This window comes from Thamnophis elegans, chromosome 4 (genome assembly GCF_009769535.1).
Source record: "Thamnophis elegans isolate rThaEle1 chromosome 4, rThaEle1.pri, whole genome shotgun sequence".
Taxonomy (NCBI): domain Eukaryota; kingdom Metazoa; phylum Chordata; class Lepidosauria; order Squamata; family Colubridae; genus Thamnophis; species Thamnophis elegans.
In genome coordinates this window covers 89,776,604-89,803,863 of record NC_045544.1, presented here as the reverse complement: position 1 = coordinate 89,803,863, position 27,260 = coordinate 89,776,604, and the positions used below count along the sequence as shown (strand labels likewise).

At 37.8% G+C, this 27,260-nt stretch overlaps 1 protein-coding gene across 1 annotated transcript in view; it reads right to left on the bottom strand.

Annotated features, from left to right (window-relative positions):
* USH2A (usherin) overlaps positions 1-27,260 on the bottom strand; it is a 517,131-nt gene that overhangs the window by 336,545 nt on the left and 153,326 nt on the right. Inside the window, 2 exon segments of the mRNA XM_032216063.1 lie at positions 711-841; positions 26,614-26,844. Of these exon segments, the coding sequence (XP_032071954.1) occupies positions 711-841; positions 26,614-26,844 (362 nt within the window).

Below are 27,260 nucleotides of genomic sequence, written 5' to 3'. Positions count from 1 at the left end.
CTCGCGTCACTAGGAATATTCATAGCAGGGGCGGGCTGGAGCAGCATGTTGATGAGGACGTGGAGCTGGAAGCAGCCGACTCCACAGCCCTGGTTCACGGCACCCCAAACAAGTTCAATAATATCAAGGGCAACATACGAAATCGACTGATGAACAAAGAAGTTACTAAGCAGGTATGTTAAATAATTTGTTTTTGGTTTATTAAATACAATTATATATTGCAATTATACATTTTTGTAGTTTAAACTATAAATTGCGCAAAATTATGTTTTTGTCGAAGTGACACACAACGCGAGTTATGCTCGATTTTTTGCCGATTTTTGACACACCACGCCAAAAAGGTTGCCCATCACTGCCCTATGCACATTCCAGTGGTGCACATTCCATCACAACAGGCAAGTCCTTGGAGACTAATAAGGATGACAGGAGAACATAGAGTGTATTTGGACACTGTTAATGACATAGTTGCTATTTGGATTTTATAATGATGTTATTGATACAACTATAGTTATAAAATTGTTGTGAGAGAGAGAGAAAGAGAGAGGGAGGGAGGGAGAGAGAGACTGACTAACTGACTGACTGACTATGGTTTAGGGTGATAAACTGTAATCCTGACCACTACATTAGTCTCTTATGAGAAGCAGGGAAAGAGCAAACATACATACATAACTGTATTATTAAAAATAGCCATACAACTTTCACTATTTTACCTGTGGATCAAAGAGAAAGTAAGGACGGCCTCTTCTCAACTGAAGGACAATGTATTCTTCTTGATTACCAGGTGACATAGAGAGAAAAAGTAGACCATCTAATTCTGCCGTTTTAAAGCTTATTTTAATACCTAGTTAAAAATAAAAAAGGCATGTTTACCTCTCACCAGATAACACATTTGTGGCATATAAATGAACATGACAAAAATTATTCGTATAGATGCAATTGCCATTGACATTACACACATTTGATCCTGTGTGATTGAATAACTACTTCTGATCTCTGTCTATATAAAACTGAGGAAATAAAATAGATTTATAGATTTTGGAAATGACTGCCTTCAGGAATCATGGATGCTCCATCATTTGAAATTTTCAAGTTTTTAGTTGGGCTGCCATTTTTCTGTAATAGTCTGGGGATTCCAGCTCTTGCTGGGAATTTTGACTAGAAGACCCCCCCCCCCCAAGACCTTCCAATCTTATCATTCTAGGAAATTAATAGGAGCCCTAGTGAACCCTAAACAGGGATCACATTTGCTATTGTCAATTCTCTATATATTTCTAAATAACACATTTTCCACATATGAAATGAAATGCTTTTCATTTTGTTTCATCATCTCAGAAAGTTTGTCATGGAAAGTCTGGGTAAAATGATTAAAAAAACATTAAATTACAACATCTGGATATTAAACTGGCATAATTATTTTAGGACCAAATATTAAAATCATTTGCCACATTTTACATAGTTCCTGATGTAAGTACTTCTGATTAAAAGTGTATTTTTACTACTTATACAGTGATATTCATGTCCTTGTTGCTCCCTTTTAGTACACTGATAACAGTGTAGTATAATTTATTGGGTTCTACCCAGCTGTATCAAATGAATCAACTTCTTCATATTCATTTTTTCCTTCCTTTGTCAGGCAGAAAATAATAAGTAATGAAAGCTTCTCATGTAGACAGATTCTATTATGAAAAATTGAAGAATCATAACTACAGCACGTATTCATATTACAATAATGCTACTAATTACTTCACACAATAAGCAGTATCCTTTGACTCACATACTTTAATCTTTCCACAGGTTGACACCCATACAGTCACAATATACTCACAAATATTAAGACATTCACTTGAGATAATGAACATCCATCATGCTATTAAAATAGCTGTTCAGAGCTATGTGACAATTGACTTTAAATAAACTTGGCAGGGAATATAATCAAAAGCTCTTTAATGTTGGTTGTCTTACACAGGGCTTGAGATAACAATAAGAAAGGAGACTGCTGAGAAGAAATTACAGAAAATATCCATGCTTACTTAATTTTTTATTATTATATTTCATTCCTATGAACTTATTCTTCTATTAAATCATCAAGGGCTTCTCAATATATAGTACACATTAAAAACTAATATTAATGGTGATGTGCGCTAGATTCAGCATAACCCAAAGAGGTTAATTCAAAATAGATTTTCATTTTCCCAGGGTTGACTAGATAATTCTGTTTGTTTGGTTTTTTTTACACAAAACTATGCCTAAAAATCAGAGTGAAACTTGGGAATACTCTTACAATGATTGCTCAACTGCAGTGTTCATCTTGGGTGTTAAAAGGGTTTTTGCCTTTATGATATAGAGGGCCACAAAGTCAGCTTTGAAGAAACTGTGCTGAAATGGTTACAAAACATGTTTTAAGTCGGGGAAACAAACAAGCAGGTGAACAGACAAAAAACATTAGGAAAAAATGCAGTGTGGCTATACCCCATGGAGTATAAGAAAGGAAATAGGCCATCAGTCTTTCAAGATGTTATTACTAGAGTCTTTATCAATAAACTATAGTTCTAAGACCACTTGCAGAGTTTGTTTTGTAGTCTGGCTTAAAATAATTTGAAAATAAATTGAAATAATCATTCTCTTTGTTGCCTTTGTGAATAAGCTGACCCAGACTATAGACTTTTTTTTTTGGCAAATTACACACCCAAACACATACACAACAATGTCATCAAAAATAGTGAATTGATCTCTTATATTTCAATCTTTCCTAAAAAGCAACTCCATGGCAGAACAGGAAGCATAATATCCCATGAACATGCCTTCCCTTTGTACCAAATTGTGTCAACCTATTAGTCCAAACGTAGCATATGGAAATTAATGTTTTACATACAGGAGCTACCATCACAGTAAATTTCATCACATTCTGTTAACAAAACAACATTTCAAACATTTTTTAAATACAGCAGCACTCTCTTGCTTGCTCTCTCCCTCCCTCCCTCTCTCTGTCTCACACATACATACATATTTTCAGAAATATGGCAGAAAAGGGTCTTCTTCTGATTCCTTCCAGCTAACAGTAACTGGAGCACACCCTTCTTTCTAGATCAGATGGGCCAAGTGGGAACAATTGGAGAAAGATGGTTCTAAGCTATGAAAGGCTTCAAAGGTGACACCAGCAGCTTGAACTGCACCCAGAAGCACTCTGTAAACCCCATATGCCTCAGTGGTATCACACCTGCCAGGTAACTGGCACCAGTAAGCGCCCACACTGCTACATTTTTGCATCAGCTGAAACTTCTCAATTTCCTTCAAGGGCAGCCCTATATAAAGTGCATTACAGCAATCCAATATGGAGGTCACAAGGACATGGGTGATTATGAGCAGAGCCACACACCTGGCAACTTCAGGAATGAGTGCAACTAGCTAAGCTGTGCAAAGGCCTTCCTATATAAAGTATGAATTGGGGGTTGTTGTTGTGTACCAGGTCTTTTGGGGCAGTGCCATCAAAAAGAAAGGTCCCTAGAAACCAAGAGGTCCAAACCCCAGAGCCTTTATGTGTGTTGCTTGGGTTAAACTAAAGCCTGTGGCAACCCATCCAGGCCTTGCCAATCTCTGAGACAGAATCTCCATAGCATCAGTCAGGTAGCCTGGAGTGAAGATATAAAGTTGGATATCATCAAAATATTGATGGTATCTCATGTGGATGTTACAATAGAAAAAGAGAGAATATTGAGTCCTGAGGAGATGTCAGCTAGATCTCTTGCGGTCTATCAACTCTGACTGGAAACAATCCCAGAGGAAGAAGGAGAACAAGCACAAGTCCAGGCTGTTCACTGCCAATCTCCAAAGTCAGTCCAGAAAGATACTATGGTTGATAGGACTGAAAACCACTGAGAGGCCAAGAAAAGAAAGATGGATGCACCACTACCATCTTGATCCCACCAGAAGTTATCTAAGAGTACAACCAATGCCACCTCAGTACTTTACCCAAGCCAGAAGCTTGACTGAATGAAGCCCAGATAATTTGCTTCTTGTAAAGTCCTCTAAAGTTGCAATGCAACCACCTTCTCTACATTCATAGTGAATGACGATATTAGCCAACATACTGTTTTGGGATCACGTGAGTTGCAGTGAAATGCATCTAGGGGGCATCAGACTGGGAAAAGCACAAATAACATCATGAAAAAAAATGTTCTGAACATTCATCTTTTCAGACGTCAGCAAACATTCTGCAATGAAATGACAACATGGCATATCAGGCATCTATGATAGCCCATAGGACAAAATAACTTCAATCTACTGGTATTAGTTGTCCTATAACTTTTTATCATAGTGTCAGATGAAGGCTAAAGAAAAGCTTATCTCATATAACTACAATAGAGACACCCAAGTATTTTTCACATGGAATAGATGTAAAAGTGCTGAAGTTTCAAGGAAACTCAGCTGTCTGGCATTAGGATGTGAAATTGGTCTTGCCTGTCTGTCTTCCAAGCTTCTCAATTATTGAAAGAGGAGATTGAGCGATATAACATTTTTTTTAATTTGCCAAGCATATTCACAGCAAATTTTCTACAGAAAATTAATATGTAAAATACATCCACTGTGGCAGGCACAGTAAGTTTCTAAAATACTCTTGTCTAAAGAAAGTCAGGAAAGCCAATTTGGTGGAGCGGTTAAGGCATCAGGCTAGAAACCAGAAGATTGTGAGTTCTAGTCTGAGTTTGGTCTGAGGGGGAACGACATCATACCCCTGTCGTGGTCAGACCACTGCCTACTGAGGCTCGACTTCCGGAGACCAAACCCCCACTGTAGGGAGGAGGAACCGACCAGGTGGTTCCGCCCCAGGCGCCTTATGGAACCGTCAAGGTTCCAGACAGAGCTTGGGGTTATTCCTGACACTTTCGCCCACAGTCCGGTGGAGACTCTGGTTGCTGCGTGGCACTCGGCAGCATCGGAGGCCCTCGACCGGATTGCGCCACTGCGGCCCCTCCGAGGCGGCGGATCCCGGAGACCTCCTTGGTTCACCGAGGAACTCCGGGAGATGAAGCGCCGGAGGAGATGCCTAGAGCACCGTTGGAGGTCCGATAAGTCCGAATCGAACCGAGCAATGGTAACCGCCTGCACCAAGGAATACACCAGGGCACTTAGGGCTGCAAAAAGATCTCACATAGCCACCTTGGTTGCGTCCGCTGAGTCTCGCCCAGCCGCCCTGTTTAGGATAACCCGCTCCCTATTGAATAAAAGGGAAGCGGGGGAACCCTTGCAGGGCAGAGCTGAAGATTATGCCCAATTCTTAGCGGACAAAATTGCTCGGTTTCGGTCGGACTTGGACTCCACCCCCGCAGTTCCAGCCGAGGCACAGGAGGATCAACCAGAACAGCTCTGGGTTGAGTTTCAGGACGTTACCCCTGGGGATGTGGACAAGGCCATGAGGGCTGTAAGTACCTCCACCTGTGTACTGGATCCGTGTCCCTCATGGCTGGTTACTAACTGCAGTGAGGTGACACGAGGCTGGATCCAGGCGGTTGTGACCGCCTCGCTTCGGGAGGGGAACTTCCCCGCTACACTGAAAGCAGCGGTGGTGAGACCCCTCCTGAAAAAACCATCTTTGGATCCAGCTATCCTTAATAACTATCGTCCAGTTTCCAACCTCCCCTTCCTGGGGAAGGTTGTTGAGAAGGTGGTGGCCTTCCAGCTCCAGCGGTCCTTGGAGGAAGCAAACTATCTAGACCCCTTCCAGTCAGGCTTCAGACCCGGTTACAGCACAGAAACCGCTTTGGTCGCATTGATCGATGATCTCTGGAGAGCCAGAGATGGAGGACACTCCTCCATCCTGGTCCTCCTTGACCTCTCAGCGGCTTTCGATACCATCGACCATGGTATCCTTCTGCGACGACTGCGGGAGGTGGGAGTGGGAGGCACCGTGTTGCGGTGGTTCTCCTCCTACCTCTCGGACAGGTCGCAGTCGGTGTTAGTGGGGGGGCAGAGATCGTCCCCTAGGCCCCTAACTTATGGGGTGCCTCAGGGCTCGGTCTTATCCCCCCTACTATTCAACATCTACATGAAACCGCTGGGAGAGATCATTCGCAGGCACGGGATTAGATACCATCAATATGCGGACGATACTCAATTGTATCTGTCCGCCCCGTGCCAACTCAATGAAGCGGCAGACGTGATGAACCGAGGCCTTGAAGCTGTTATGGACTGGATGAGGGTTAACAAGCTTGTGCTCAACCCAGAAAGACCGAGTGGCTGTTGTGTTTCCCTCCCAAAAATTCGACCAATATTCCATCTCTCAGGCTGGGGGGTCAAATTTTATACCCCTCAGAGAGGGTTCGCAACTTAGGAGTCCTCCTGGATCCACAGCTATCGTTTGACCACCATTTAATGGCTGTGACCAGGGGGGCATTCGCCCAGGTTCGCCTGGTGCGCCAGTTGCGACCCTACCTGAATCGGGAGGCTCTCACAACAGTCACCCGGGCCCTTGTGACCTCTAGGCTGGAATACTGCAATGTGCTCTACATGGGGCTGCCCTTGAAGAGCATCCGGCGACTTCAGCTAGTACAGAACGCGGCCGCGCGAGTGATTGTGGGTGCACCTCGGTTCACCCGCATAACACCTATCCTCCGCGAGCTGCGCTGGCTACCTGTTGATCTCCGGATGCGCTTCAAGGTGCTATTAGTCACCCATAAAGCCCTACATGGCAGTGGATCTGGATACTTGAGAGACCGCCTTCTGCCAATTACATCCCTGCGACCAATAAGATCACATAGATTAGGCCTCCTCCGCATTCCATCGGCCAGCCAATGTCGGCTGGCAACTACAAGGAGGAGGGCCTTCTCAGTAGTAGCCCCGACCCTTTGGAACGAGCTCCCCGTAGAGATTCGCACCCTCTCCACCGTCCAGGCCTTCCGCACAGCCCTTAAGAACTGGCTCGCCCGTCAGGCCTGGGGACAAGGATAGTTACCCCTCCCGAATGATGAATGTATGTTGTTTATTATTTTATTATATGTCTCTATCTTAACGTCTGTATTCCCCTTCCCCGATTTTATGTGAGCCGCCCTGAGTCCCCTCAGGGAAAAGGGCGGCCTACAAATACTAATAAAATCTAAATCTAAATCTAGTCCTGTCTTAGGCACAAAGCAAATTGGGTGACTTCAACTCTAGGAAGCAGATAATTGGAAACCACTTTTGAAATCTTGGCAAGATTTCACTTGTCACTGACCTGAACTTAAAGATGTACATGTGTATACCTATGTGTGGGTGCGCGTGCATACACACACACACACACACACACAAAGAGAAAGTCAGTGTCATGCAGTAGTTAAAATGTTGGATAAGGTCCGTTAGGACAGGTTCAAGTCTGTCCTCACCCATGAAATTCATAAGAAATTCTTCGCCATTTGGTGAAGAAATAGATTCTGTGTGGTATTGACATCCTGACATCTTGAATGAAATGAGGCTTACGTAAAATAAAATAACTGCATATCTAAACATAGCCGTAGATTCAAAGCATTAAATAATAGAATATCACTACATTTATATGAATAGCAAATTCCAGTCTATCAGTTTCAGCAACTGTTATTTTAAACCTTGTTGGATGAAATCTTCCATGTTTCTGGTTTTATCAGAGATGAATATGAAAACATACCACAAAGCAAAACTGATAATAATTGCAGGTAACGATTACTTCATTACAAAGTTTTAAAAGTACAATATTCATTGGCATAAAACTAATTCAAACTTCTCATACCTTCCAATTAAATATTTTTATTTCCATTTCCATACAATGTTTAGTGAAAAGGCCCGATCAGGACATGTTTAAACACAGAGTGTGACATTCCTATTGGTATTCAATACAATACTGGGCTCAAAAATGTTCTTTTCAACATAAATGTGGCAAGAACTGAAACAGAAGCCATTTATAACATGTATCACTGCAAATGTAATAAAGCAACAAGTATACTTGAAACAGGTAAGCCAGCCTAAACAGTTGCAAGATACATGATGTTTTCTGTATCCAAACATCTGACATTATGGAAATGATCATGACTTGGATATAATCTGCTAGGTTAAAATTACTAATTTGATACCCATTTGTATTTTTATTTTTTGTCACCCCATTATACCCACTACTGGTAAAACAAACAGGACATTTTAGCTTTAATCTTCTTACTACATAACCCAAATAACTTCAGTCATGTTTGCATTAATGTTGCATTAATCATGTTGTTGTGTATTAATGAGTTTTCAGGCTATGCTAATTACTGTCATAGATTCTGCAGCAGCCCATTAAATATACAAATTACAGAATTAAAGAGCCAGAGCTCTTCATGATTAATCTTTAAATGGAGAAAAACTAATGATGTCTGTACAAAGTTTCTCTCTACTTTGGACTGAGTGAGCTCAATGAGCAATCAATTAGAGGATTTGAAGAATAAGAAGCCCGTAAGGCAGCATCTGTTTTTCTGAAACAGTGACTTGAAATAGATATTGGGCATAAAGCTTTTTCAGATTTTTTTTTTATTTTACAAGTATTTACAACATTGTCCAGTCTTAACACTTTTCCTTAAGAGTCTACAGGCTTAAATTCATTATTATGTCCCCACTGGAAGCACCTGCCTCTTTGTGAATATAGTAAATCAATCTTCTCTTTTTAGCAAGGACACTAGTCCTGTTGCTCTCTAGTTAGGAAGATTTACAGCAAACCTTGGTGAAAACAAAGGCAAGATAAGTTTAGAGTCATTTGATAAGATTTGATGTATTAGAAGCACTTTCCCCTCCTAGCTTCTGAATGATGTTTTGTTTAATAAGAGAACAATGGCTAGTGGTTAGGGATTATAAATTAAAAGAGATGGATACAGAACCCAATTCTGCCACAGAAACAGTACAGAACATTAGTCAAATCATTTAAATTTCCCAGGCCTAATTTCATGGATTATTGGTAAAGATGCAGTTTAGTATAGAAATATTGTGGAAAATATAAACAATTTATATATTAATTGTTAAATAAAATTGTTTCATGCTAACATGTATGCAACAGCAGTGGGTTTCACATTTTGTTACCATCCATTCACCCCACAAGCACCCGCAAAGTGGGTGCATAGGCCCCTTCTGTGCATATACCCAGCATTCTGTGTATGCACTTTCCTCAAGCGTGCACCTTCCGCACATGCACCTGGCCTCAAAAATGTACCTAAATAGGATGGCATAGAGCCGGGGCGGGTGGGCAGGCTAACTGGTCTGAACTAGCTGAATACCATCTCTGGTATGCAACCGCAGTGCTCTATTTATAGGTGAGAAAAATAAGGATATCTGTAATCATGGCCAACTGAATCACAGATGTAGCATTCCATGGAAATGTTTTATTTCATAAATAATGTAATCTTTATAAGGCTATGACAATTTAGAAGCATTGCATTGAATATGGCAGTAATACATGACTTTGAGGCCTAGGTTGCACATGGTATCCAAAAGTACATAGATGTAACCTCCAAAGGTTGTTACCAATTTGTAAATATTCATGCGACAAGCAGGGAGTTACAACTGGAGAATAGTATTATCATATTTTAATTATATTCAAGTCTTTGTAAAATACATCTATATAAAATAAAGAATTCCAGTTCTAAATTTGCAGTGTGTTCTCCACTTCAAGACTAGTTGCGATCTTTACTTGGAAGCAGTGGTGGGATTCGGGAACAACTGGTTCTTCAAGAGAACCGGTTGTTAACTTTCTAAGCAGTTTGGTTAACTGGTTGTTGGAAGAAATCATTATGGCAGAAAACCAGATGCTAAATTATTTGAATCCCACCACTGCTTGGAAGATACTTCATGTACCTTCATGTACTTAATACTGATTACCACTTGTGAAAGTGGTAGATGATGCAGAATGCCATGAACCAGAGATTGTATTAGTCTGGCTCACTCTACTTCGTTCATCTTAAAGGAATTTAATTGACTTTCTATAAATTTTATATTCAAAGTTCTATGAATTACCACTAAAGCCCTAAAACATTTCAGAACCAAGCTTCTGGGGGGAAAAACATTTTTTCCAATATCAGCATTCTAATGTCTACTCTGCATGATTCTGAGAATTAGCTTTACAATTAAAAAGATATCCTTGCTGTGGTATATTATCAAGCTTTTCCTGTAGGGTTTTACACCAGTTTTGTTCTCCTTTAGATGGTAGGTCAATTTTTCTTAAATATTTTAAATCTTCTATTTTTTATTTTTTTTAAAAAAAAATCTGGTTCTTTTAATGTTCATATCTTTTAAGCTCACAACCTGTGGTAAAATCAGCATGTAAGTATTTTAGATAATTACTGTATTGTGAGTCAGTGACTCAGCCCAAATTAATGACTATGAAAGCTGGGCTACATTGAACTTTATTTATTTAGGTTGAGTGTTAATGCATTTGCATCTATTGGTGTCATTCTTTTTAAAAAAGACATACACATTCAAAGTTCTATTACATAAAGAGGAAATATTTTACTTTTACTGCTTGTTAGGTGCATGTTTTCTCTGATTCACAGGACATAGTTATTTAGCAATTGTAGTAGTGCTCTTTGAAATGTACATTTAGGATAACTTAGCAAACTTGGTAAAATGGTTACTCTGGATATGAATATGGATATATAGTATTGGAATGCAAATAGTTTATTGCAGCAATGAAGACATTAAATACTAGGTCAGCATCTGCTAGAAAGTTACAATGATAGGAAAAAAAGGAAATCAGACAGAGAATCACACTAGGTCATTAAATCGGTCAGTAGTTGAAACAACACAATATTTCTATTTAGTTGAGGCAGATGGCTAGAAACCATAATCTTTAACTGAGGCCAACTCAGTAGAACTAAAATTTGCAGAACAAGAAATGAATTTGATTTAGTCATGAGAAGACTTTTAGTATCAAATTAAAATGTAAATCAGTAACAGCAGTTATAAATATTTAAACTTCATATATGTACTACAATATATGTAATGCTCAGATAGCTACATAATTCTCTCTCTCTCTCTCTCTCTCTCTCTCTCTCTCTCTCTCTGTGTGTGTGTGTGTGTGTGTGTGTTTATGTTTGTTTGTTTAACTTTATTTAGATGATTCTTCATTTTGGATATCAGTGTTGGTGCTCTCTATGTGTAACATCTGTAAAAGGAGAAAGTTTAGCCCATTTAGAAAAGAAGAGGATAATGTACTGGGGAGTCAAATGAGAAACCTTTACCAGCCTAATCTTCAAGGGTATTATTAGTCCAACCTAGGCTACACTGCAGGACTGGCGACCAGAGTGATCAATAAAACTCTTGACTCTTAGCTTCTCAGCCTGTGCAACTTGTTATATTACTTTCCTTCATATGACTTCAGGGATGTGTATGATGCTAATAATAAATTGAGCCAAAATAATTATACTTCTATTTCTTGGCTCCTCTGCTCAGCCTAAAAGCCAACTGCCAATCATTTGACTGTCTCCTTCACAGCTAAGGCCAGCCTTCCCAAACCCATTGCTCTCCTAAAGCAATAGTACTACAAATTCCAGATTGTGTAGCCAGAATAAAGTTTGGTTAATTTGCTGGAAATTCTTGGAACTTCAACCATCTTGAACTGATCCTAATAATTAACTGGAGATCTATGACTTTTACTGGTAGGTTCAGTATATCTTTGTGTTTAATACTAACTTTGACAGTACAAATATTGTCAAGCAAAACTAAATTAATTTCCCAAGAAAAGACTCTGTAAAGTGCTGAATGAATTAAAAATAAATGGACATTAAAAATCAATATAATTATGTAAAATACAGTAAATGTAAACTTAACTCTTTATGCCAAGGCAGAATCTGAGCAGGTAAGAATGAAATATATGATAAAATGGAAATTCTGCAAATTTTATTAATTAGGCTAAGGCTACAGTGAATAAAAAAGATTAGGTGTACTTAGGTGAGAAAGAGAATCAACCTAAGTGAAAATATACAGTCATATGTAAAGACAATCAGTTCTATGGATACTAGAAAAAGAGAAATGAAAATCCTTCAGTTATTGTTTTTCTTGAACCAATTATTCTATTCATGTTTATGATGGAAACAATATCAATGTTGAGTGCAAAGGTAAACTGGCAGTTATTTGGTCAGGCTACAAATGTTCAATGAAAACTCAAGTGAAAATTCATTAGAAACTGCAACTTCTAGAAATGTAAGATTAGACTATCTCCAGGTGTACGTAGGTTTTTAAAGCAGAATTGCTTACTCGGCAGCAAATCTGAAAAATGCTAATGATTTAAACAAAGAGGAAGGAACTGAAAGAAATACACAATATTTCATTTAGTGGCGTCCCCTAGTTATTCTTGACATGGTTACATTCTTCAGTGTGGAGAGGAACAAAATACTCATTTAAATGTTTCATTTAAAACAAACAGACTTACCAAAATATAATGAGAAAGCTATTGGTATGGGATCTGTGGAAATCTTACACAATTCCCCTCCCCAGACACAAATAATCAATGTAGCACAGCAAATCTTTTATAAGGTTGATACTTGTCCAGCTTCAACTGGATGCAAATAAATGTGTGAATCTCAACATGCATTTCTTCTTACTATAAGTTATCTATATAACCTTTTCTATTAAAGAATAAATGTTTAAAAAGAAAGTACTGTATTAAAAGGAAAGGACTATAAAAATCTATAAATATATGTACAAATAAAGGTTGCAAATGGATTATTTTACCAAGCTGGATCTATTTTATGCAAAATAAGTGCCTATCTGGATATTATATGGGTTTCTATTTGACCTGAAATGTGTAATTAACTATCAATAATATCCAATTTATATTTAGATTTATAATCCTTGAATTAAGGAATTAGCGTGTTCAAGTTTCAGTGGCTTTTATAGTGTTCTTCCATCCTGTCATGGTTTTTTATTCTGTAAATATGAATCATTTTAGAGAATGTATGCTGATAATACTTTTATTTGAGCAAAACAATGTAATGGTGATGAAGGAATTAAAAAAAGAGGTTGGGGGAGAAGGAATGGGCTATTTTCCATTATAAATTGTTATTTCTTTTTAATACATCACTATTAGATAAGGTCTGGTAATAGGCAAGCAGACAGACTGTGAAGCATAGCTAATTTTTATTACTAAAATTTTATTTATTTGGTACCCTTTTTGTACTCAAGGGTGCATAGTGACAAAGGGGGGAAAAGACAGATGGAGAGAGCCAAGATACAAAAAGAGAAAAATAATATAAATAAGAACAAAATTAGCCACTCAAACCAATGCCAAATGCCTTTCACATCATTGACTGAAGTTTAATAAAGATAGAAAAATGGAGTTCGTAGGAGTAAATTAGTAATACAAAAGTGTTATCTCTAGCAACAATCCACAGCCAAAGGTGAAGGATACCAAAGAAATATACTTCAGCTGTATCTGTAGAAGCAGAGGTCACTCACCTTTAATAAAAAAGGCCCTGCTCCTTTCCCCATTAATCCAAGTATTTTCAACTTGGAACAGAGTCTGAAAAGGCAGAAGTGCCGGACATCATGAAGGACTTTGTAAGTAAAAGGTAGCAATCTGGATTACAATAGAATTACCTGGCAGCCAATAAAAATGAAAGGAGACCAGCTAATGTAACTACACCAGAGATGGTATTCAGCATGTCCGGACCAGTTCTGGAGAGCTGGTAGTCAAAATTTTGAGAAGTTCAGAGAACCTGGAAATACCACCTCTGACTGGCCCTGCCCCCATCTATTCTCTGCCTCCTGAATCCCAGCTGATCAGAAGGAAATGGGGATTTTGCAGTAACCTTCCCCTGAAGTGGGGAGGCAATGGAGATTTTACAGTATCCTTCTCCTGGAGGGAGGTGGGAATGGATATTTTACAGTAACCTTCCCCTGTCATGCCCACCAAGCCATGCCCACAGAATCAGTATTAAAAAAATTTGAGGGTCTTTCCACGAGCGTGGCCGTAATAGGCAAGGTCCCTTCGAGGTGCGAGGACCTTTGGAGAGGGGAAACCTCTGTGCAGTGGAGGGTGAAAGGCGATCTCCTCCCACGAAGCAAGAGGCTCCCTCAGAGTTCGTGCAAAAGAGGTCGGCTGATTAATGGCCGACCAGAAGGCGTGACTGCCAGCCACTAATAAGGAAGGGAGAGACAGCTGCAGGGAATATATAGCGGACCAAATGACGGTAATCACAAGATCTGACTTAAAAGCCTAAACCTAAAAGATAAACAACTTTACTGCAATAAATACAGATACGTGTGTGGGCGCATTTATCTGCAGCGGCTATTAAATACAAACAGTGAACTTTTGTGAAAGCTGATTGACGTTGTGAATAGAAGAAGACAGGCTTTGGACTAGTTAAATTTGAGGATTAACAGAGGACGAGACGAAGAAGAGAAGCTGGATTTGCCTGCCTGGGAAAAAGGAAAGAAGTTTAATCACAAGGGTTTGAAGTACCCGGTGTCATATTACAGCCAGAGACAGCAGAAGGAAAACACTACACTGACAACAGGAAGAGATTGATGGGTGAGTTCTAAATACTTTCTGGCCTCTCCTGCACCCTGTCGTATCACGCTGAAACGTTTCTCTTCCTGACTCTCCCAGATACTATAGAATTAACTGAGCCTATATTTCACAGCCCTGCTCCAGCTTAATTACCCTGTATGTACCCCGGGCTCTGTATAACTACTTAAGCAGCACTCAGAAGGTACTAGACTTACACCTTATAGGGGAAGAGCTGAATTAAAGCAAATGGCAACGAAAACAGTAACCTTAATTAAATGGAGTAAAAAGCAAACTCCCCTATCTACCCCGGTGAGGGAAAAGTCCCCTGAGGGCAGGCAAACGGGAGATAAGGCAGCCCCAACCCTGCAAGGCCAGGAAGTAACAATGGACTCCCTACAAGAGACAATATTGAAGATGGGGGAAAGTGTCGCCAAAGGCCTGGAGGGAGTAAAGAATGAAATGCGTGAAGTAAGAAACAATATGGGAAAAATTGAGGAACGTATAGGAGTAATACAACAGCGCTGCTGAAAAATGAGCAGGAAATTCAAAATGTTAAGGGGAGAACGGAAATAGTGGAAAAAAGGATAGACAAAGTGGAGGACAATCTGGAATCTATAAACTCAAGCCTGGAGGAGGCCATCCTCCAGCTAGAATTAGAGCGATCAGCATATTATTTAAGACTACAAAACGTGGAGGAAGCAAAAGATGAAAACCTCCGGGAGCTGATTGGAGAAATCCTGGGATTAGTCCTCGGCAGGCCGAAAAAAGAGGTTATTAATGATCTGGACGAAGCCTATAGAGTCAATACAGGCTTCGCGAGACGCCACCGGCTTCCGAGGGAGATCCATGTGAGGGTGTTGAGAAGACAGATGAGAGAGGACATTCTAAGTACAATAAGAGGGGACTCTCTAACATACAAAGGTAAAGAAATTCTCATCTTAAAACAGACTCCACGGAGAGTCAGAGAGAAGAGAAGGAAATACAACTTCCTCTCCACACGTTTAAACAGAGACAGAATTCAGTTCAGATGGCTCCTTCCAGAAGGAATGTTGATAACATGGAGGGAAAAGAAATACCGAATAGATACCTTGGCGAAAGCTCAAGAATTCCAGGAACTTTTACTAGCAGACGATGAGAGATTTAATAAAGAAGGACTTTTAAGACAGGGGGACACTATAATTGAAACTCAACCAGAGGGGCGGGGGCCAGGAGAGGCCAGAGAACGAGAGAGATATGGCAGAGAAGATTCGAGAGCAAGGTCACCCATCGAGACTCGATCCAAAGGTGCCCTCAAAGCGAATAACATGTAAGGGAATTGAAGAATGGGAAACGAATGTACTATCAGCTAATGTAAATGGTCTTAACATAACTTCCAAAAGAAAACGAGTACTGTTGGATCTAGTGAAACAAAAGTTAGATGTAATCTGTCTTCAGGAAACCCACATTAAAGAAAAATACAATAACCTGTTGGTCTGTCCAAAACTAGGTAAAACATTCTGCTCGTCAGCACAAACCAGAAAAAGAGGAATTGTGATGTATATAAAAGAATGGTTGAACCCCAAATTAATATATGCAGACAAAGATGGTAGGGTATTAATGGTGGAGATAATTAATGGTGGGAAAAAATTTTTACTAGTTGGAATCTATGCCCCAAATCAAAAACAAGAGAGATTTATATTAATCTATATAAGAGGATAAATGAAATAGAGTGGCAAAATATATGTATTCTAGGGGATTTCAACGCTATAGCAGATGGTAAGATGGACTATAAGGGTACCCACAAGAAAAGCACAAGAAGGAAACTACCGTCTGCCTATGTAAATATGGTGAAGGATTTAGATCTTTATGATGTCTGGCGAGCAATGAATGACAAGATGCAACAGTACACGTTTTACTCCCATCCACATATTCATGGTCCCGTATCGACATGGTTTGGTCAAACTCGGAGCTACTCATGGATACTGTAAATATTGAAATAATAACCAACAAGTGGGCCGATCATCACCCAGTCTTATGGCAATGGAAAAGGGAAGGCAAGGATAAAAGCTAGGTGGACATTAAACCAGAACATACTACAAGAGAAACAATTTGTACAACAAATAGAAAAGGAACTGGGCTACTTCTTTAAAGAAAACGGTAAAGAGCAGACCTCAATACAAAATGTTTGGGACACGATGAAGGCAGTTGTGAGGGGTAATTTCCATAGCCTATATAATAAGAAGAAACAAAATGCACAGGGAAAAACTTAATACACTGAACAAAGAACTAAGAGAGACGGAACTGCTGACCCAGAAAGAGCCAGAAAATAGTAGACACAGGGAAAAAGGAGAGTTAATTAAACACCAAATAAATTTGATCTCCCAAGAGGAAATAGCACAAAACATTAAGAAAATGAAGCAGAATTATTTGAACATGCAAATAAAACTGGGAGATGGTTGGCCCACAAAATAAGAAAGGAGAAGGTCAAAGAATTATAAACAACTGTATGACGAGGAGGGGAATCTGAAACAAGAAATAGGAGAAAAGAAAAAGATAGTACAGAACTATTATAGGAAACTATATAACAAGACGAAATTAATGAACAGGACATTAGAAAATACCTTATAAAGCAGAAGCTTCCAGTCTTGTCGGAGGAGATGAGAGAGATGCTCGATAAGAAATCACACAAGAAGAACTGAAAAAGGCCATTCAAAAACAAAAAACAATAAAACACCTGGGCCGGATGGGCTCCCGTCGGAAATATATAAAAAAACTTCAAAATACCATAGAAGACAAATTATTAGAACTATGTAATGATACATTGCAAAATGGTAGGGTCCCAAAATCATGGGGGGAAGCCTACATTACCCTAATACCAAAGGAAGAGGCGGACAGTAGCAAGGTCCAAAATTATAGACCCATATCCCTGTTAAATGCAGATTACAAAATCTTTGTATCAATATTGGTGGAAAGACTAAAAATAATATTAAATCAAAGTATCCATTCAGATCAAAACGGCTTTCTCCCAAAAAGACATATTAGAAACAATACAAGAATAATAATGGACACCCTGGAATTCTATCAACAAGAATCCGAGAAACAACTCGCATTAATCTTTGTCGACGCTCAGAAAGCCTTTGATAACCTAGATTGGAACTTTCTAATCACTCAACTAAAATGATGAAATTTGGCGATAAATTTATTAAGATTATAGAATCTATATATTCACGGCAATCTGCAAATATTATAGTCAATGGGAACTAACGGAGAGGATACAAATTGGAAAGGGTGTTAGACAAGGGTGCCCGCTCTCCCCACTACTATTTATTACGTCTCTAGAGGTCCTTTTAAATCGGATAAGATCAAATCAGGAAATTAGGGGCTTGACCATAAAAAGAGAACAATATAAAGTACAGGCCTTCGCGGATGACATGGTCTTTATCATAGAAGACCCCTTACTTTCAGGACCGAATTTGATGAAGGACATTGAGAACTTTGGGTGTGTGGCCGGTTTAAAATAAACAAGGAAAAAAACAAAAATGATTATAAAAAATTTCCCCAAAAACCAGATTGGGAGAACTAGAGGAAACAATGGAATTAAAGGTACCTAAAAAATTAAGTATTTAGGGATCTGGCTGTCTGCGAAGTGCTCTTCCATAAAAGAAGACAACTATGATAAGTTGTTACAGAATACCCAAAAGGACTTAAAAACCTGGTCAAAACTACAACTATCACTGATGGGAAAGTCGCAGTAATTAAAATGAATGTTCTCCCAAAAATCCTCTACCTATTTCAAACGGCACCGGTTAAGCTAGGGGAAAAATTTTATAATGATTTGGACAAAATGATTCGTAACTTTATATGGAATGGTAAAAAGCCCAGAATAAAATATATGCACCTGCAGGATAAAAGAACTCAAGGGGGAATGGGATTACCGGAATGGAAAACATATCATCAAGCAGCAACAACTATGTGGATAAAAGAATGGGTAATGTTAGCTAATAAAAGAATCTTAACAATAGAGGGCCACGACCTGCAATACGGGTGGCACAACTACTTATGGTGCGAGGGAAATAAAATCCACAACTATTTTAGTAGTCACATTTAAGGGGGTATTGATTAAGGACTGGCTCGAAATTAGAAGGAGATACTATACGCAACTACCTAAATGATATCTCCGACGGAAGCCCTGATATACCCGAATTTGATAAACTTGGATAAAATTGTTACCTACCAACAGTTGCTAGACGACCAAAACAAACTAAACCCCAGGGAAAAATTGGCTGATAAGGGAATAAACATCGATTGGTGGCCATATCTTCAAATTCAAAACAAACATAAATTCGATCTAGCACAACCTGGCTTCCAGAACAAGACCAGGAATTAGATAAAATTTTAATTGGACCAGATGAGAAATTAATTTCAAAAATATACAACTGCTTACTGATTCGAAAAACGGAAGCAGAAAGAGTAAAGAAGTCATGGTAAACCTGGGCCCAAAACATCGGCCACTCAATAGATCTAGACGACTGGGAAAGAGTCTGGAATGGAATCTAAAATTGACAAAGTCGACGGCCTATAAAGAAAATATATATAAAATGTTCTACCGCTGGCATCTTCCACCGACAAGGACTGGCGAAAATGTCTTCAAAAGTTTCAGCCATATGCTGGAAATGTAAACGGTGCTGGGCACGTACTACCATATGTGGTGGACGTGTCCGGTAGCCAAAGCATATTGGAAGCAAATACTAGGATGGCTGAATGGAATCCTGTCAATTAAACTATGCTTTAAGCCGGAAACTTTCTTATTAGGAATAATAGATCAAAAATTTGCAAATCTGACCAATACCTCCTAGTCCATATTCTGACAGCGTCAAGGATTGTTTACGCACAGTGCTGGAAGAGTGAAAATGCCCTACCAACACTATGGTGATGAATAAAATTTTAGAACTAGCAGAAATGAACAGACTGACGATGCGAATTAATGACAAAGAAGACACAGACTTTTATACAGTCTGGGAGAAGCTATACAAATGGCTTGATGAGTCAGTGAAGACCTAGACATAAAAAGAGATAGCTAACTAACCTATCACGATTAACCAATAACTCAAATAAACAATATACAACAACTGAGAGATAAACGAAAGGAGAAATGTATCAGGGGCGAGAACCCACCGTCGAGCAATTTTGTCACGCTACAATGCTGGGAAAACTTTAAAAAGCTGATAGGAAATTCGCTATAATTACCTGCATGAAATTAGTGATCAAACTTCATTTTAGATGAGGCGAGAAGACGTATAATCCTTGCCTCTTCAAGCAAGGAAAGGGAAAGAGAACCAGATTGTCCTCAGCAGAGGAAAATACGCAAATGTAACAAAGGTTAGAAGGGAGGGAAGGAGGATAGTAGGGAAGTCTGGATTGGAGAGGAGAAAGGAGAGGAATAGGAAAGAGCAGAAGAAGGGGGGAAGAAAGAGGAGGAGAGAAAAGAAGAGAAGGGAAAGAAGGTGGGAAGAAAGAAGGAGAGAAAAAGAGAAGAAACTGGGGGAGAAGGAGGGAGGGAAGAAGAGAGGGTAGTAAAGAGGGAAAGAGGGAGGGAAAGAAAGGAGAGAAGGTGAGTTGAAAGGAAGGAGGGAAGGAGGGAGGAAAGGAGGGAGATTAAGAGAAAAGGAAGGAGGAGGGAAAGAGGCAGGGAAGGAGGGAAGGTATGTGTGAAGGAGGGGGGGAGCGAGGGAGGGAAAGGAGGGGGAAGGAAAGGAAAAGGAGAAAAGAAAGGAGGGAAGGCAGGGGAGAAGGAAGTAAGGGGGGAGGGAAGAAAAGAGGGAGGGAAAGATACTAACCTTTGATGTTTATAATGATTTGATAGATGGGAATATCTCGAAATGTAGTTGTATTGTTTTGTTACAAGTTATGGATGTTGTATTTTCTTTTTACCAATAAAATCTATTAAAAAATTAAAAAAAAAAAATTTGAATCTCCCATCACATAACTTCACTATTCAGTATATCTGTGGCTATACACAATTTGAATGTTAGCTGAGTCTTCAGAAATGATTCTAGAGGTAGCCTCATGTAGAGCACATTATGGTATAAGGCTGAGTCATTCTTCATACCTTTAATATTACGTATGCCATTATTTACAAAATGTGTATATTAATGTCAATGTTATTAGTAAAAGGTTAAGAAAAAAATGAAAATCTAAACAAATGTCATTCAGAAAAAGTATCTCACAGAGAAAATAAAACTACTCAAATGAAAACAAATAGCATATATGGAGAGTATACCCAATTTTAAATTTAAGAAGAGAAAAACTTATTTTCTAATACCATTTGAAGAAAAGTAGAGGATTTACATTGCATAATGAATTAAGAGCACAGGACAATTAAATTATTATTAACTATATACTACTATCTGTGCCATTTGTTTGTAACCTTCAATCAGGTGAAATGATACATCATGGGCAACAGTTTATGAATCAAGAACTTCAAGAGAGCTAACTTATTGAATGTATTCAAGATCTGGGACCCATTGCTCCTCTGAGATGGAAAATTTGGGAAAATTGTGGCCATTACAATGTTGCTATGCTGCCACACTGCCAAGGTATGTTGCAGCAATGTGATTGTCAAGGAAGTCAATGAGAAAACAGCAGAAAATTGGTAATCCCAGGCCACGCAACAGGTAAGTGGCTGTTGGATGGGAGAGGAATGTGAAATTGGGTGACAGTGGGAGGTATCATGTAAATTGGCAAGGGTACACAAGAGGCACTCTGAATTCCTTTCAAAGAAATACAATATTCCTAACAGGTGGGTCAAAAACACATTTCTATAGCTTAACATAGAGGCTGTTGCCATGAAAGAATAGAGGAACTGCTTGAACCTGATTGACGTGATAAGTAAATTAGTTAGATTACCCAAGGAATTACTAGGAATTTATCGAGCAAAATAATGCAAAATATAAGTTGCATATAGGCTTTCTACTCAATTCAATTGTATTATTATGTTATGTTATGTTATGTTATGTTATGTTATGTTATGTTATGTTATGTTATGTTATGTTTATGTTATGTTATGTTATGTTATGTTATGTTACGTTACGTTACGTTACGTTATATTATATTATATTATGATCAGGACAAGATTCAGCAGTCCATCTGCATTTAAAGACAAAGGCCACTATTTTGAAGACAGCAAAGTCCACATTTTGGACAAAGATGATCGCTGGTTTGAAAGAGGAGTCAAAGAGGCCATCTATATCAAAATTGAACAGCCCTCTCTCAACAGAGGGGGAGGTATACAACATCATCTATCTCCTGTCTACATCACAGTCCTTTCCATGGTTCCACAAAAGTGGTTCCACACCCATTTGCATCACTCAGGGGACCCTGACAACACAGGTAAACCTCTGGGTTGCCTCAATGACTCTCTAAAAGAATGCAATGACCAGCTGTCTACAAGGAACATACATCCTTCCATTTCCCACCATCCAGTCAGAGTTGAAGAAGCTTCTAAGATGACAAGCAAAATGTCTTCAAAGAAAACCAAGAAAGGCCTTTTGAAGAAGAATTCTTGGGACAACTATGACCTGGATGACTGAGAATCTCCATATACATACTTCATTGTAAATTAAATGTGAACATTATTGCTCTCTACTTCAAATGCATGGAAGACACTAAATATAATATACGTGTGTGTGTGTTAGATTCCTGCTGTTTGAATTATATTGCCTATAAGTCTTCTTATATTTTTCTATTTTTATGCTAATAGTAGCTTTTCTGAATATAGTTATGCTAATAGTTATATTTTTAATAATTATTTGCATCTAAGTGTAAGGTGGCAATTCATTTGTTAATATTAAGGATATTATATTAGAAGAATGTAATCATGCTCTGTCAGTTTCCCTTTTTTAAGGCTACATATAATCAGTTGTTTCGACCTTTTCTGGAGCAAGGTATTCTTCCTGCTCCTGTTATTTCCACTGCTATCCTCTAATTCTACATCCTTCACAAATGAGATCCAGATGATAATAAACACAATAAAATACATTTATCCCTAACTATGGCTCTAAGCAGCTCAATCACATCGTTTGAATATTTTCATCTGAATTGTTGAGTAAGTCAAACTAAGCATATTTTTATATCTACTATTCTGCTATCCCAATAAAGCCATTTCTATGGGGCCTCTTGAAACAGAATACAGCATTTAGTGTATTAGATATACACCATGATTGGTAAGTAAGTAAGATAAAATAAGAAAAATATTAATAAAAATGTAGATTCAAGTTTTGATGGGACCTATATTTTATTAATATTGTTCTTATAAGTTTACTTATCATGTCCAAGAGTGAAAGATTGTGAGAAAAAGTATACCATAGACAGTATGCAACACATTAGTGCTAGATTTTATAAATTTTATGATACTATTATTTTTCAGCAGATAAAGCTATATTATAAATCCTGACTGATTGTTTGGCAGAAATAACATTACTCAGTTTATGATCTGATTGATTTGGGGCCATAAGTACTTAAATCTAATAGGGACAACACATTTTAATCCTCTCCTCCCTCCTTTTTTAATGTTGGCAATCACTCAATTGATAAGGCTCATCATCGTTAGACAAGATATTAATTTGAACTTTCTAAAAGATCAATTGTGGGATGAAACATTCCCTGATAATATTCATAGAAATGCCTTCCTCATGATATCATGACAGACAATTAGAATCAATGAATGTCTTTCATACTTGTTTGTTCAATAACTACTTGTTAGTACCATCACGCTGTCTTAAAAGCCACAAGGCAGGAAAAAAAAGTCAATAAAAAAATAAAAGAAAACTTGTAATCGGTTTAAAAATGGGCACTATAGTTGAAATATTTTCTAATAAAATTCCATTCAATTCTGTTCAATCTGTTTATAGGGAAGTGTAGATTATACCTTACAGACTATAAGAATGTTATACGCTCTTTTCTAAGTGAGCTGAAAGTTTAAGTACACAGTATATAAATATTTACCATGCTGCTTCAATTCTATTTTTTCATTTACTAATGTTTTACTATAGTTGCTTAATTCAACCTGACATCACTCTCTTTAAATTTCCATAATGAAAAGATGGAGACAGAATGAGTTTCTCTTCCTAAAAAATAAAACAAGAAGAGATCAAGTGACATTGACCTTAACAACTGGCACTGGAACTGTTGTAACTGTAAGTCAATGTAGTCACTTGAGGTCACAGTTTATTACCTAATTGCTTAGTGATGGAACTTCCAGTTCCAATTAACATAGTCATCAAGGACTACCTATATTAAATTATTTGATACTGAATGTTTTTAAATTGTTCAGTATTAAATAGATACAGAACAGAATAACAGAATTGGAGGGAAACTTGGAGGTCTTCTAGTCCAACACATGATCAAAGGAGGAGACCCTACCATTCCAGACAAGTGGGACATCCACAATAACAGAAGTACCATACATTTGCCAAATATAATCATTCATACAGATTTGGGGATCTTCCTCAAAGACCTAAATAAATCTGTATTTCTCCATGAAAAGAAAAGAGAAGTAAAAACCAAAGTTTGATGCAGATTGAACTGCCTACATCTTACAAAAACTATACACTTACACTGTCTGTCAGGGTTAGTGCAGTGCATTGGTAGCATAAATCCCTGTTGGTGCACATTAGAAAATGTTTTAAGATGTTTTGTTCACAAAAGAAGCTGAAATCACTTTGTTGTGCTGGATCACTTTTTTTAAAGTATCTCACCCTTTATTTAGGCTTCTTGGGATTAGGAAGAAGGAAGAAAGAAAATGTCTTGTCAAGAAGGAGAACTGTGAAATCATTTAAGTGCAAGACCACAATGCTAGCAAAAGAAGTTCTAAGAGAAAAAAAATGAAAGGACAGTTAAATTCTTCCTTTACTGAGGCCAGTTAATAGTTCATAGTGGGACATATCCACTGTCAACAGGAATAAATGAAAGGAAAACCAAGCATGGCTCAGAATACTCTGCAACAATGGGAGCTTGGTCTGCAGTGATCATACCACAACCCATATACCTGCCTATTAATGGGGACAATATATTAAGCAACCTTCTATTGAACTGGAAATAACTCTAAGCAATTACTATTTATTTTCTGAGCTCTTAATCACCCGGTCCTTCGCAGGCTAAATCCAACATTTCCTTCATAAAAAACCATTTTGGTTCTATTAATTTTCATAATGTATTCCTAAGGTCTGCCATATATTGGTTTATTACATTGATGTGTGGTGTTCTTTGGCTAGGTTTTGTCCAAGGTTCAAATAAAGTTCTTATAACATAAAAAGACAACATTCTTTAATGAAATTGCTGGAAATAAGATAGATGTTTGCAGTCAAGGCAGGGCGGGCTATTATAGACTTCTCTAATTATAGAGCATTTGAGTAACTATATCATCTTGTAATAAGGAAGTAAGAACATGAAAGAACCTAAGGATGCATAAATTTTACCTCAAAATACTAATCAATTGTACTTGTGGTTCTTAGGCATTGCATAACATGAGGGGGGGATTATATGTGTGATTCTCAACTTCATAATAATGGCAATTGAAAGAGTATGGTGCTCTTATAAATAAGTAGAAAAGCTTTGACTCAAAGAATACAATTTTGAGTTCCTCATTAACAAAGAACACTGCAGACCAAAATAACTCTGAAATTTAACTTTATCAGGTTTAATAACAAGAGGACGTAGGTTGGTTTGGAGGTATGGCTGAGATGAGGATGTGTTTACTAGTTAGCAAATGTGATGTGCAGAGAATCATGAAATACACTTTTGCTTTTAGAAAGATGACTTTTGATTAAAAAGAAAGACTTTCAGAAATGAATTGTTCAATCATTTGCATGTTGATTCATGTTCTGTTCTGTGGGACTTAGTTTCAGATAAGAGAGGATAGGATGGCCACTTAAATGTGTTTCTATACTTAGCCCAGTTGAGACATCCTTTTTCTGACAGAATGGGAAAGGGTTTAATAGAATCTTCATGTAATATTTCATATAATCTAATACTGAACTCCCTAAGGAATGACACTGAAACATCAGCATGTGGTAAGATCCTTTAAGTATGTAAAGTATACATTTCAAAGCTGTTGAAATCAGCATGCAACCCTCTCAAATCCAATTAAAAGATAGGCATTATATAATTCCTATGATCCATGAAATACAATCAACATGTAGAAAAAAAGAGAAATTTGTGCCAGGCTAAGTAGATTTCCAGTATTCTGGCAAAAGAATAAATATTGACTTGAGAGTTGCCTGCAGGGACAGAAGTAGAAACAAGTGTGTCCCTGAACACTGATGTGCAAAAATTCCCCAAATCCCTTTCCAACTGAGCTGCAGTGTAAACTTACAAAAATATAATATGCAATTAAAGGTCACCTGATGAAGAATACTTGCTTTTTTGGTAAATAAATAATGCCATATTTTCTCACACTACAAATTAAGATACATGAAAAAAAATTCTGAAGAGTGGCCTTTTAAGAACAATATTGATTTATGTAGCAAAACTCTGAAAAGTAAAATAGCAAATCCAGAGGAAATCCATCCAAAGAAAATGTCCATCAGAATGTACTCTAAAGTGTTTTGAAGTAAACATAGTGTAGACTATGGCTTGGGGCCAGGGCACCTGAGGGATCCCCTTTTTCAAAGAGTCTCTACCTGTCCAACCAGATATAGTAGAATGGACATGCTGTAGATCTCATCAGTCAAAGAGTGTTCAGCTGGCAGGGTCTAGAAAATGGGCTTTTTCCACAGTGGCTGGGAATTAGGGAATATCCTCTTTGGAGAGTATAATGGTCCCAATCCTGTAAGCCTTTTGTAAACCTAAAAACCTGGCTATGTTCCTGATCTTGAGGCACTTGAATGTGTCAATTCCTGGCTGTATTGATAACTGGCCAAGTATCTGGGCTGCTATATATATTTATTTATTTGGATGTTTTTATAGTTTTTATTTAAAAAAAATGTTTTAATAGTTTGATTATAATATAGTTTTGAATTATATCCTGCCCAAAGTCATTGACTGAGATGGGTGTCTATAAAAATAGCTAGATAACTAGATAGCTAGATAGCTAGATAGCTAGATAGCATGAATGAATGAATGAATGAATGAATGAATGAATGAATGAATGAATGAAATTTCCTTACCTGTAAAATAGGTGTCTGCAGGCAAAATAGAATTTGGAAACTTGTAATACCCATTTCCTGGAAAACGAATGCCTTTTTTTACATTTACATCTGATGTTGCTAAAGATATATCTATTCTTTCCAGCTGATAAATTGGAGGAGGTCCATTAAGTTCTTCAGGCTCATACCAAGTTATCTTTATTACAGAACTGTTTATTCCTTCAGTGTTGGGTGCTATTAGCAGAACTGGAGCTATTTCGAAAGAAAGAAAGAAAGAAAGAAAGAAAGAAAGAACAAAAAAGTTTAATGCTTTGTTTCTTATATTTATAAATCTTTAATAAAAAGTGTAACCAAAGTAACTATTCATAATATAGCTTGCAAACTCCCTTAGATTTTTATACAATCATACCACTGTACATAATAATATTTAAATTGTTAGAAATGAAAAAATATGATCTGCCAATTCCTTGTTTGACTGACCAGCACTCCTAGCGTTTTCTTTTACTATTTGCAGAGTATTTTCACATTAATATCATAAAAACAATGCAAACATTATGGTACAAATTCAAATAATTCCTTTGAATCAGAATATACAATGATATTGGCAGAAAAGACTCGCAAATATGAGATGTTTATTGACTTGACATTGATTTTGTTTATTCCTTTGT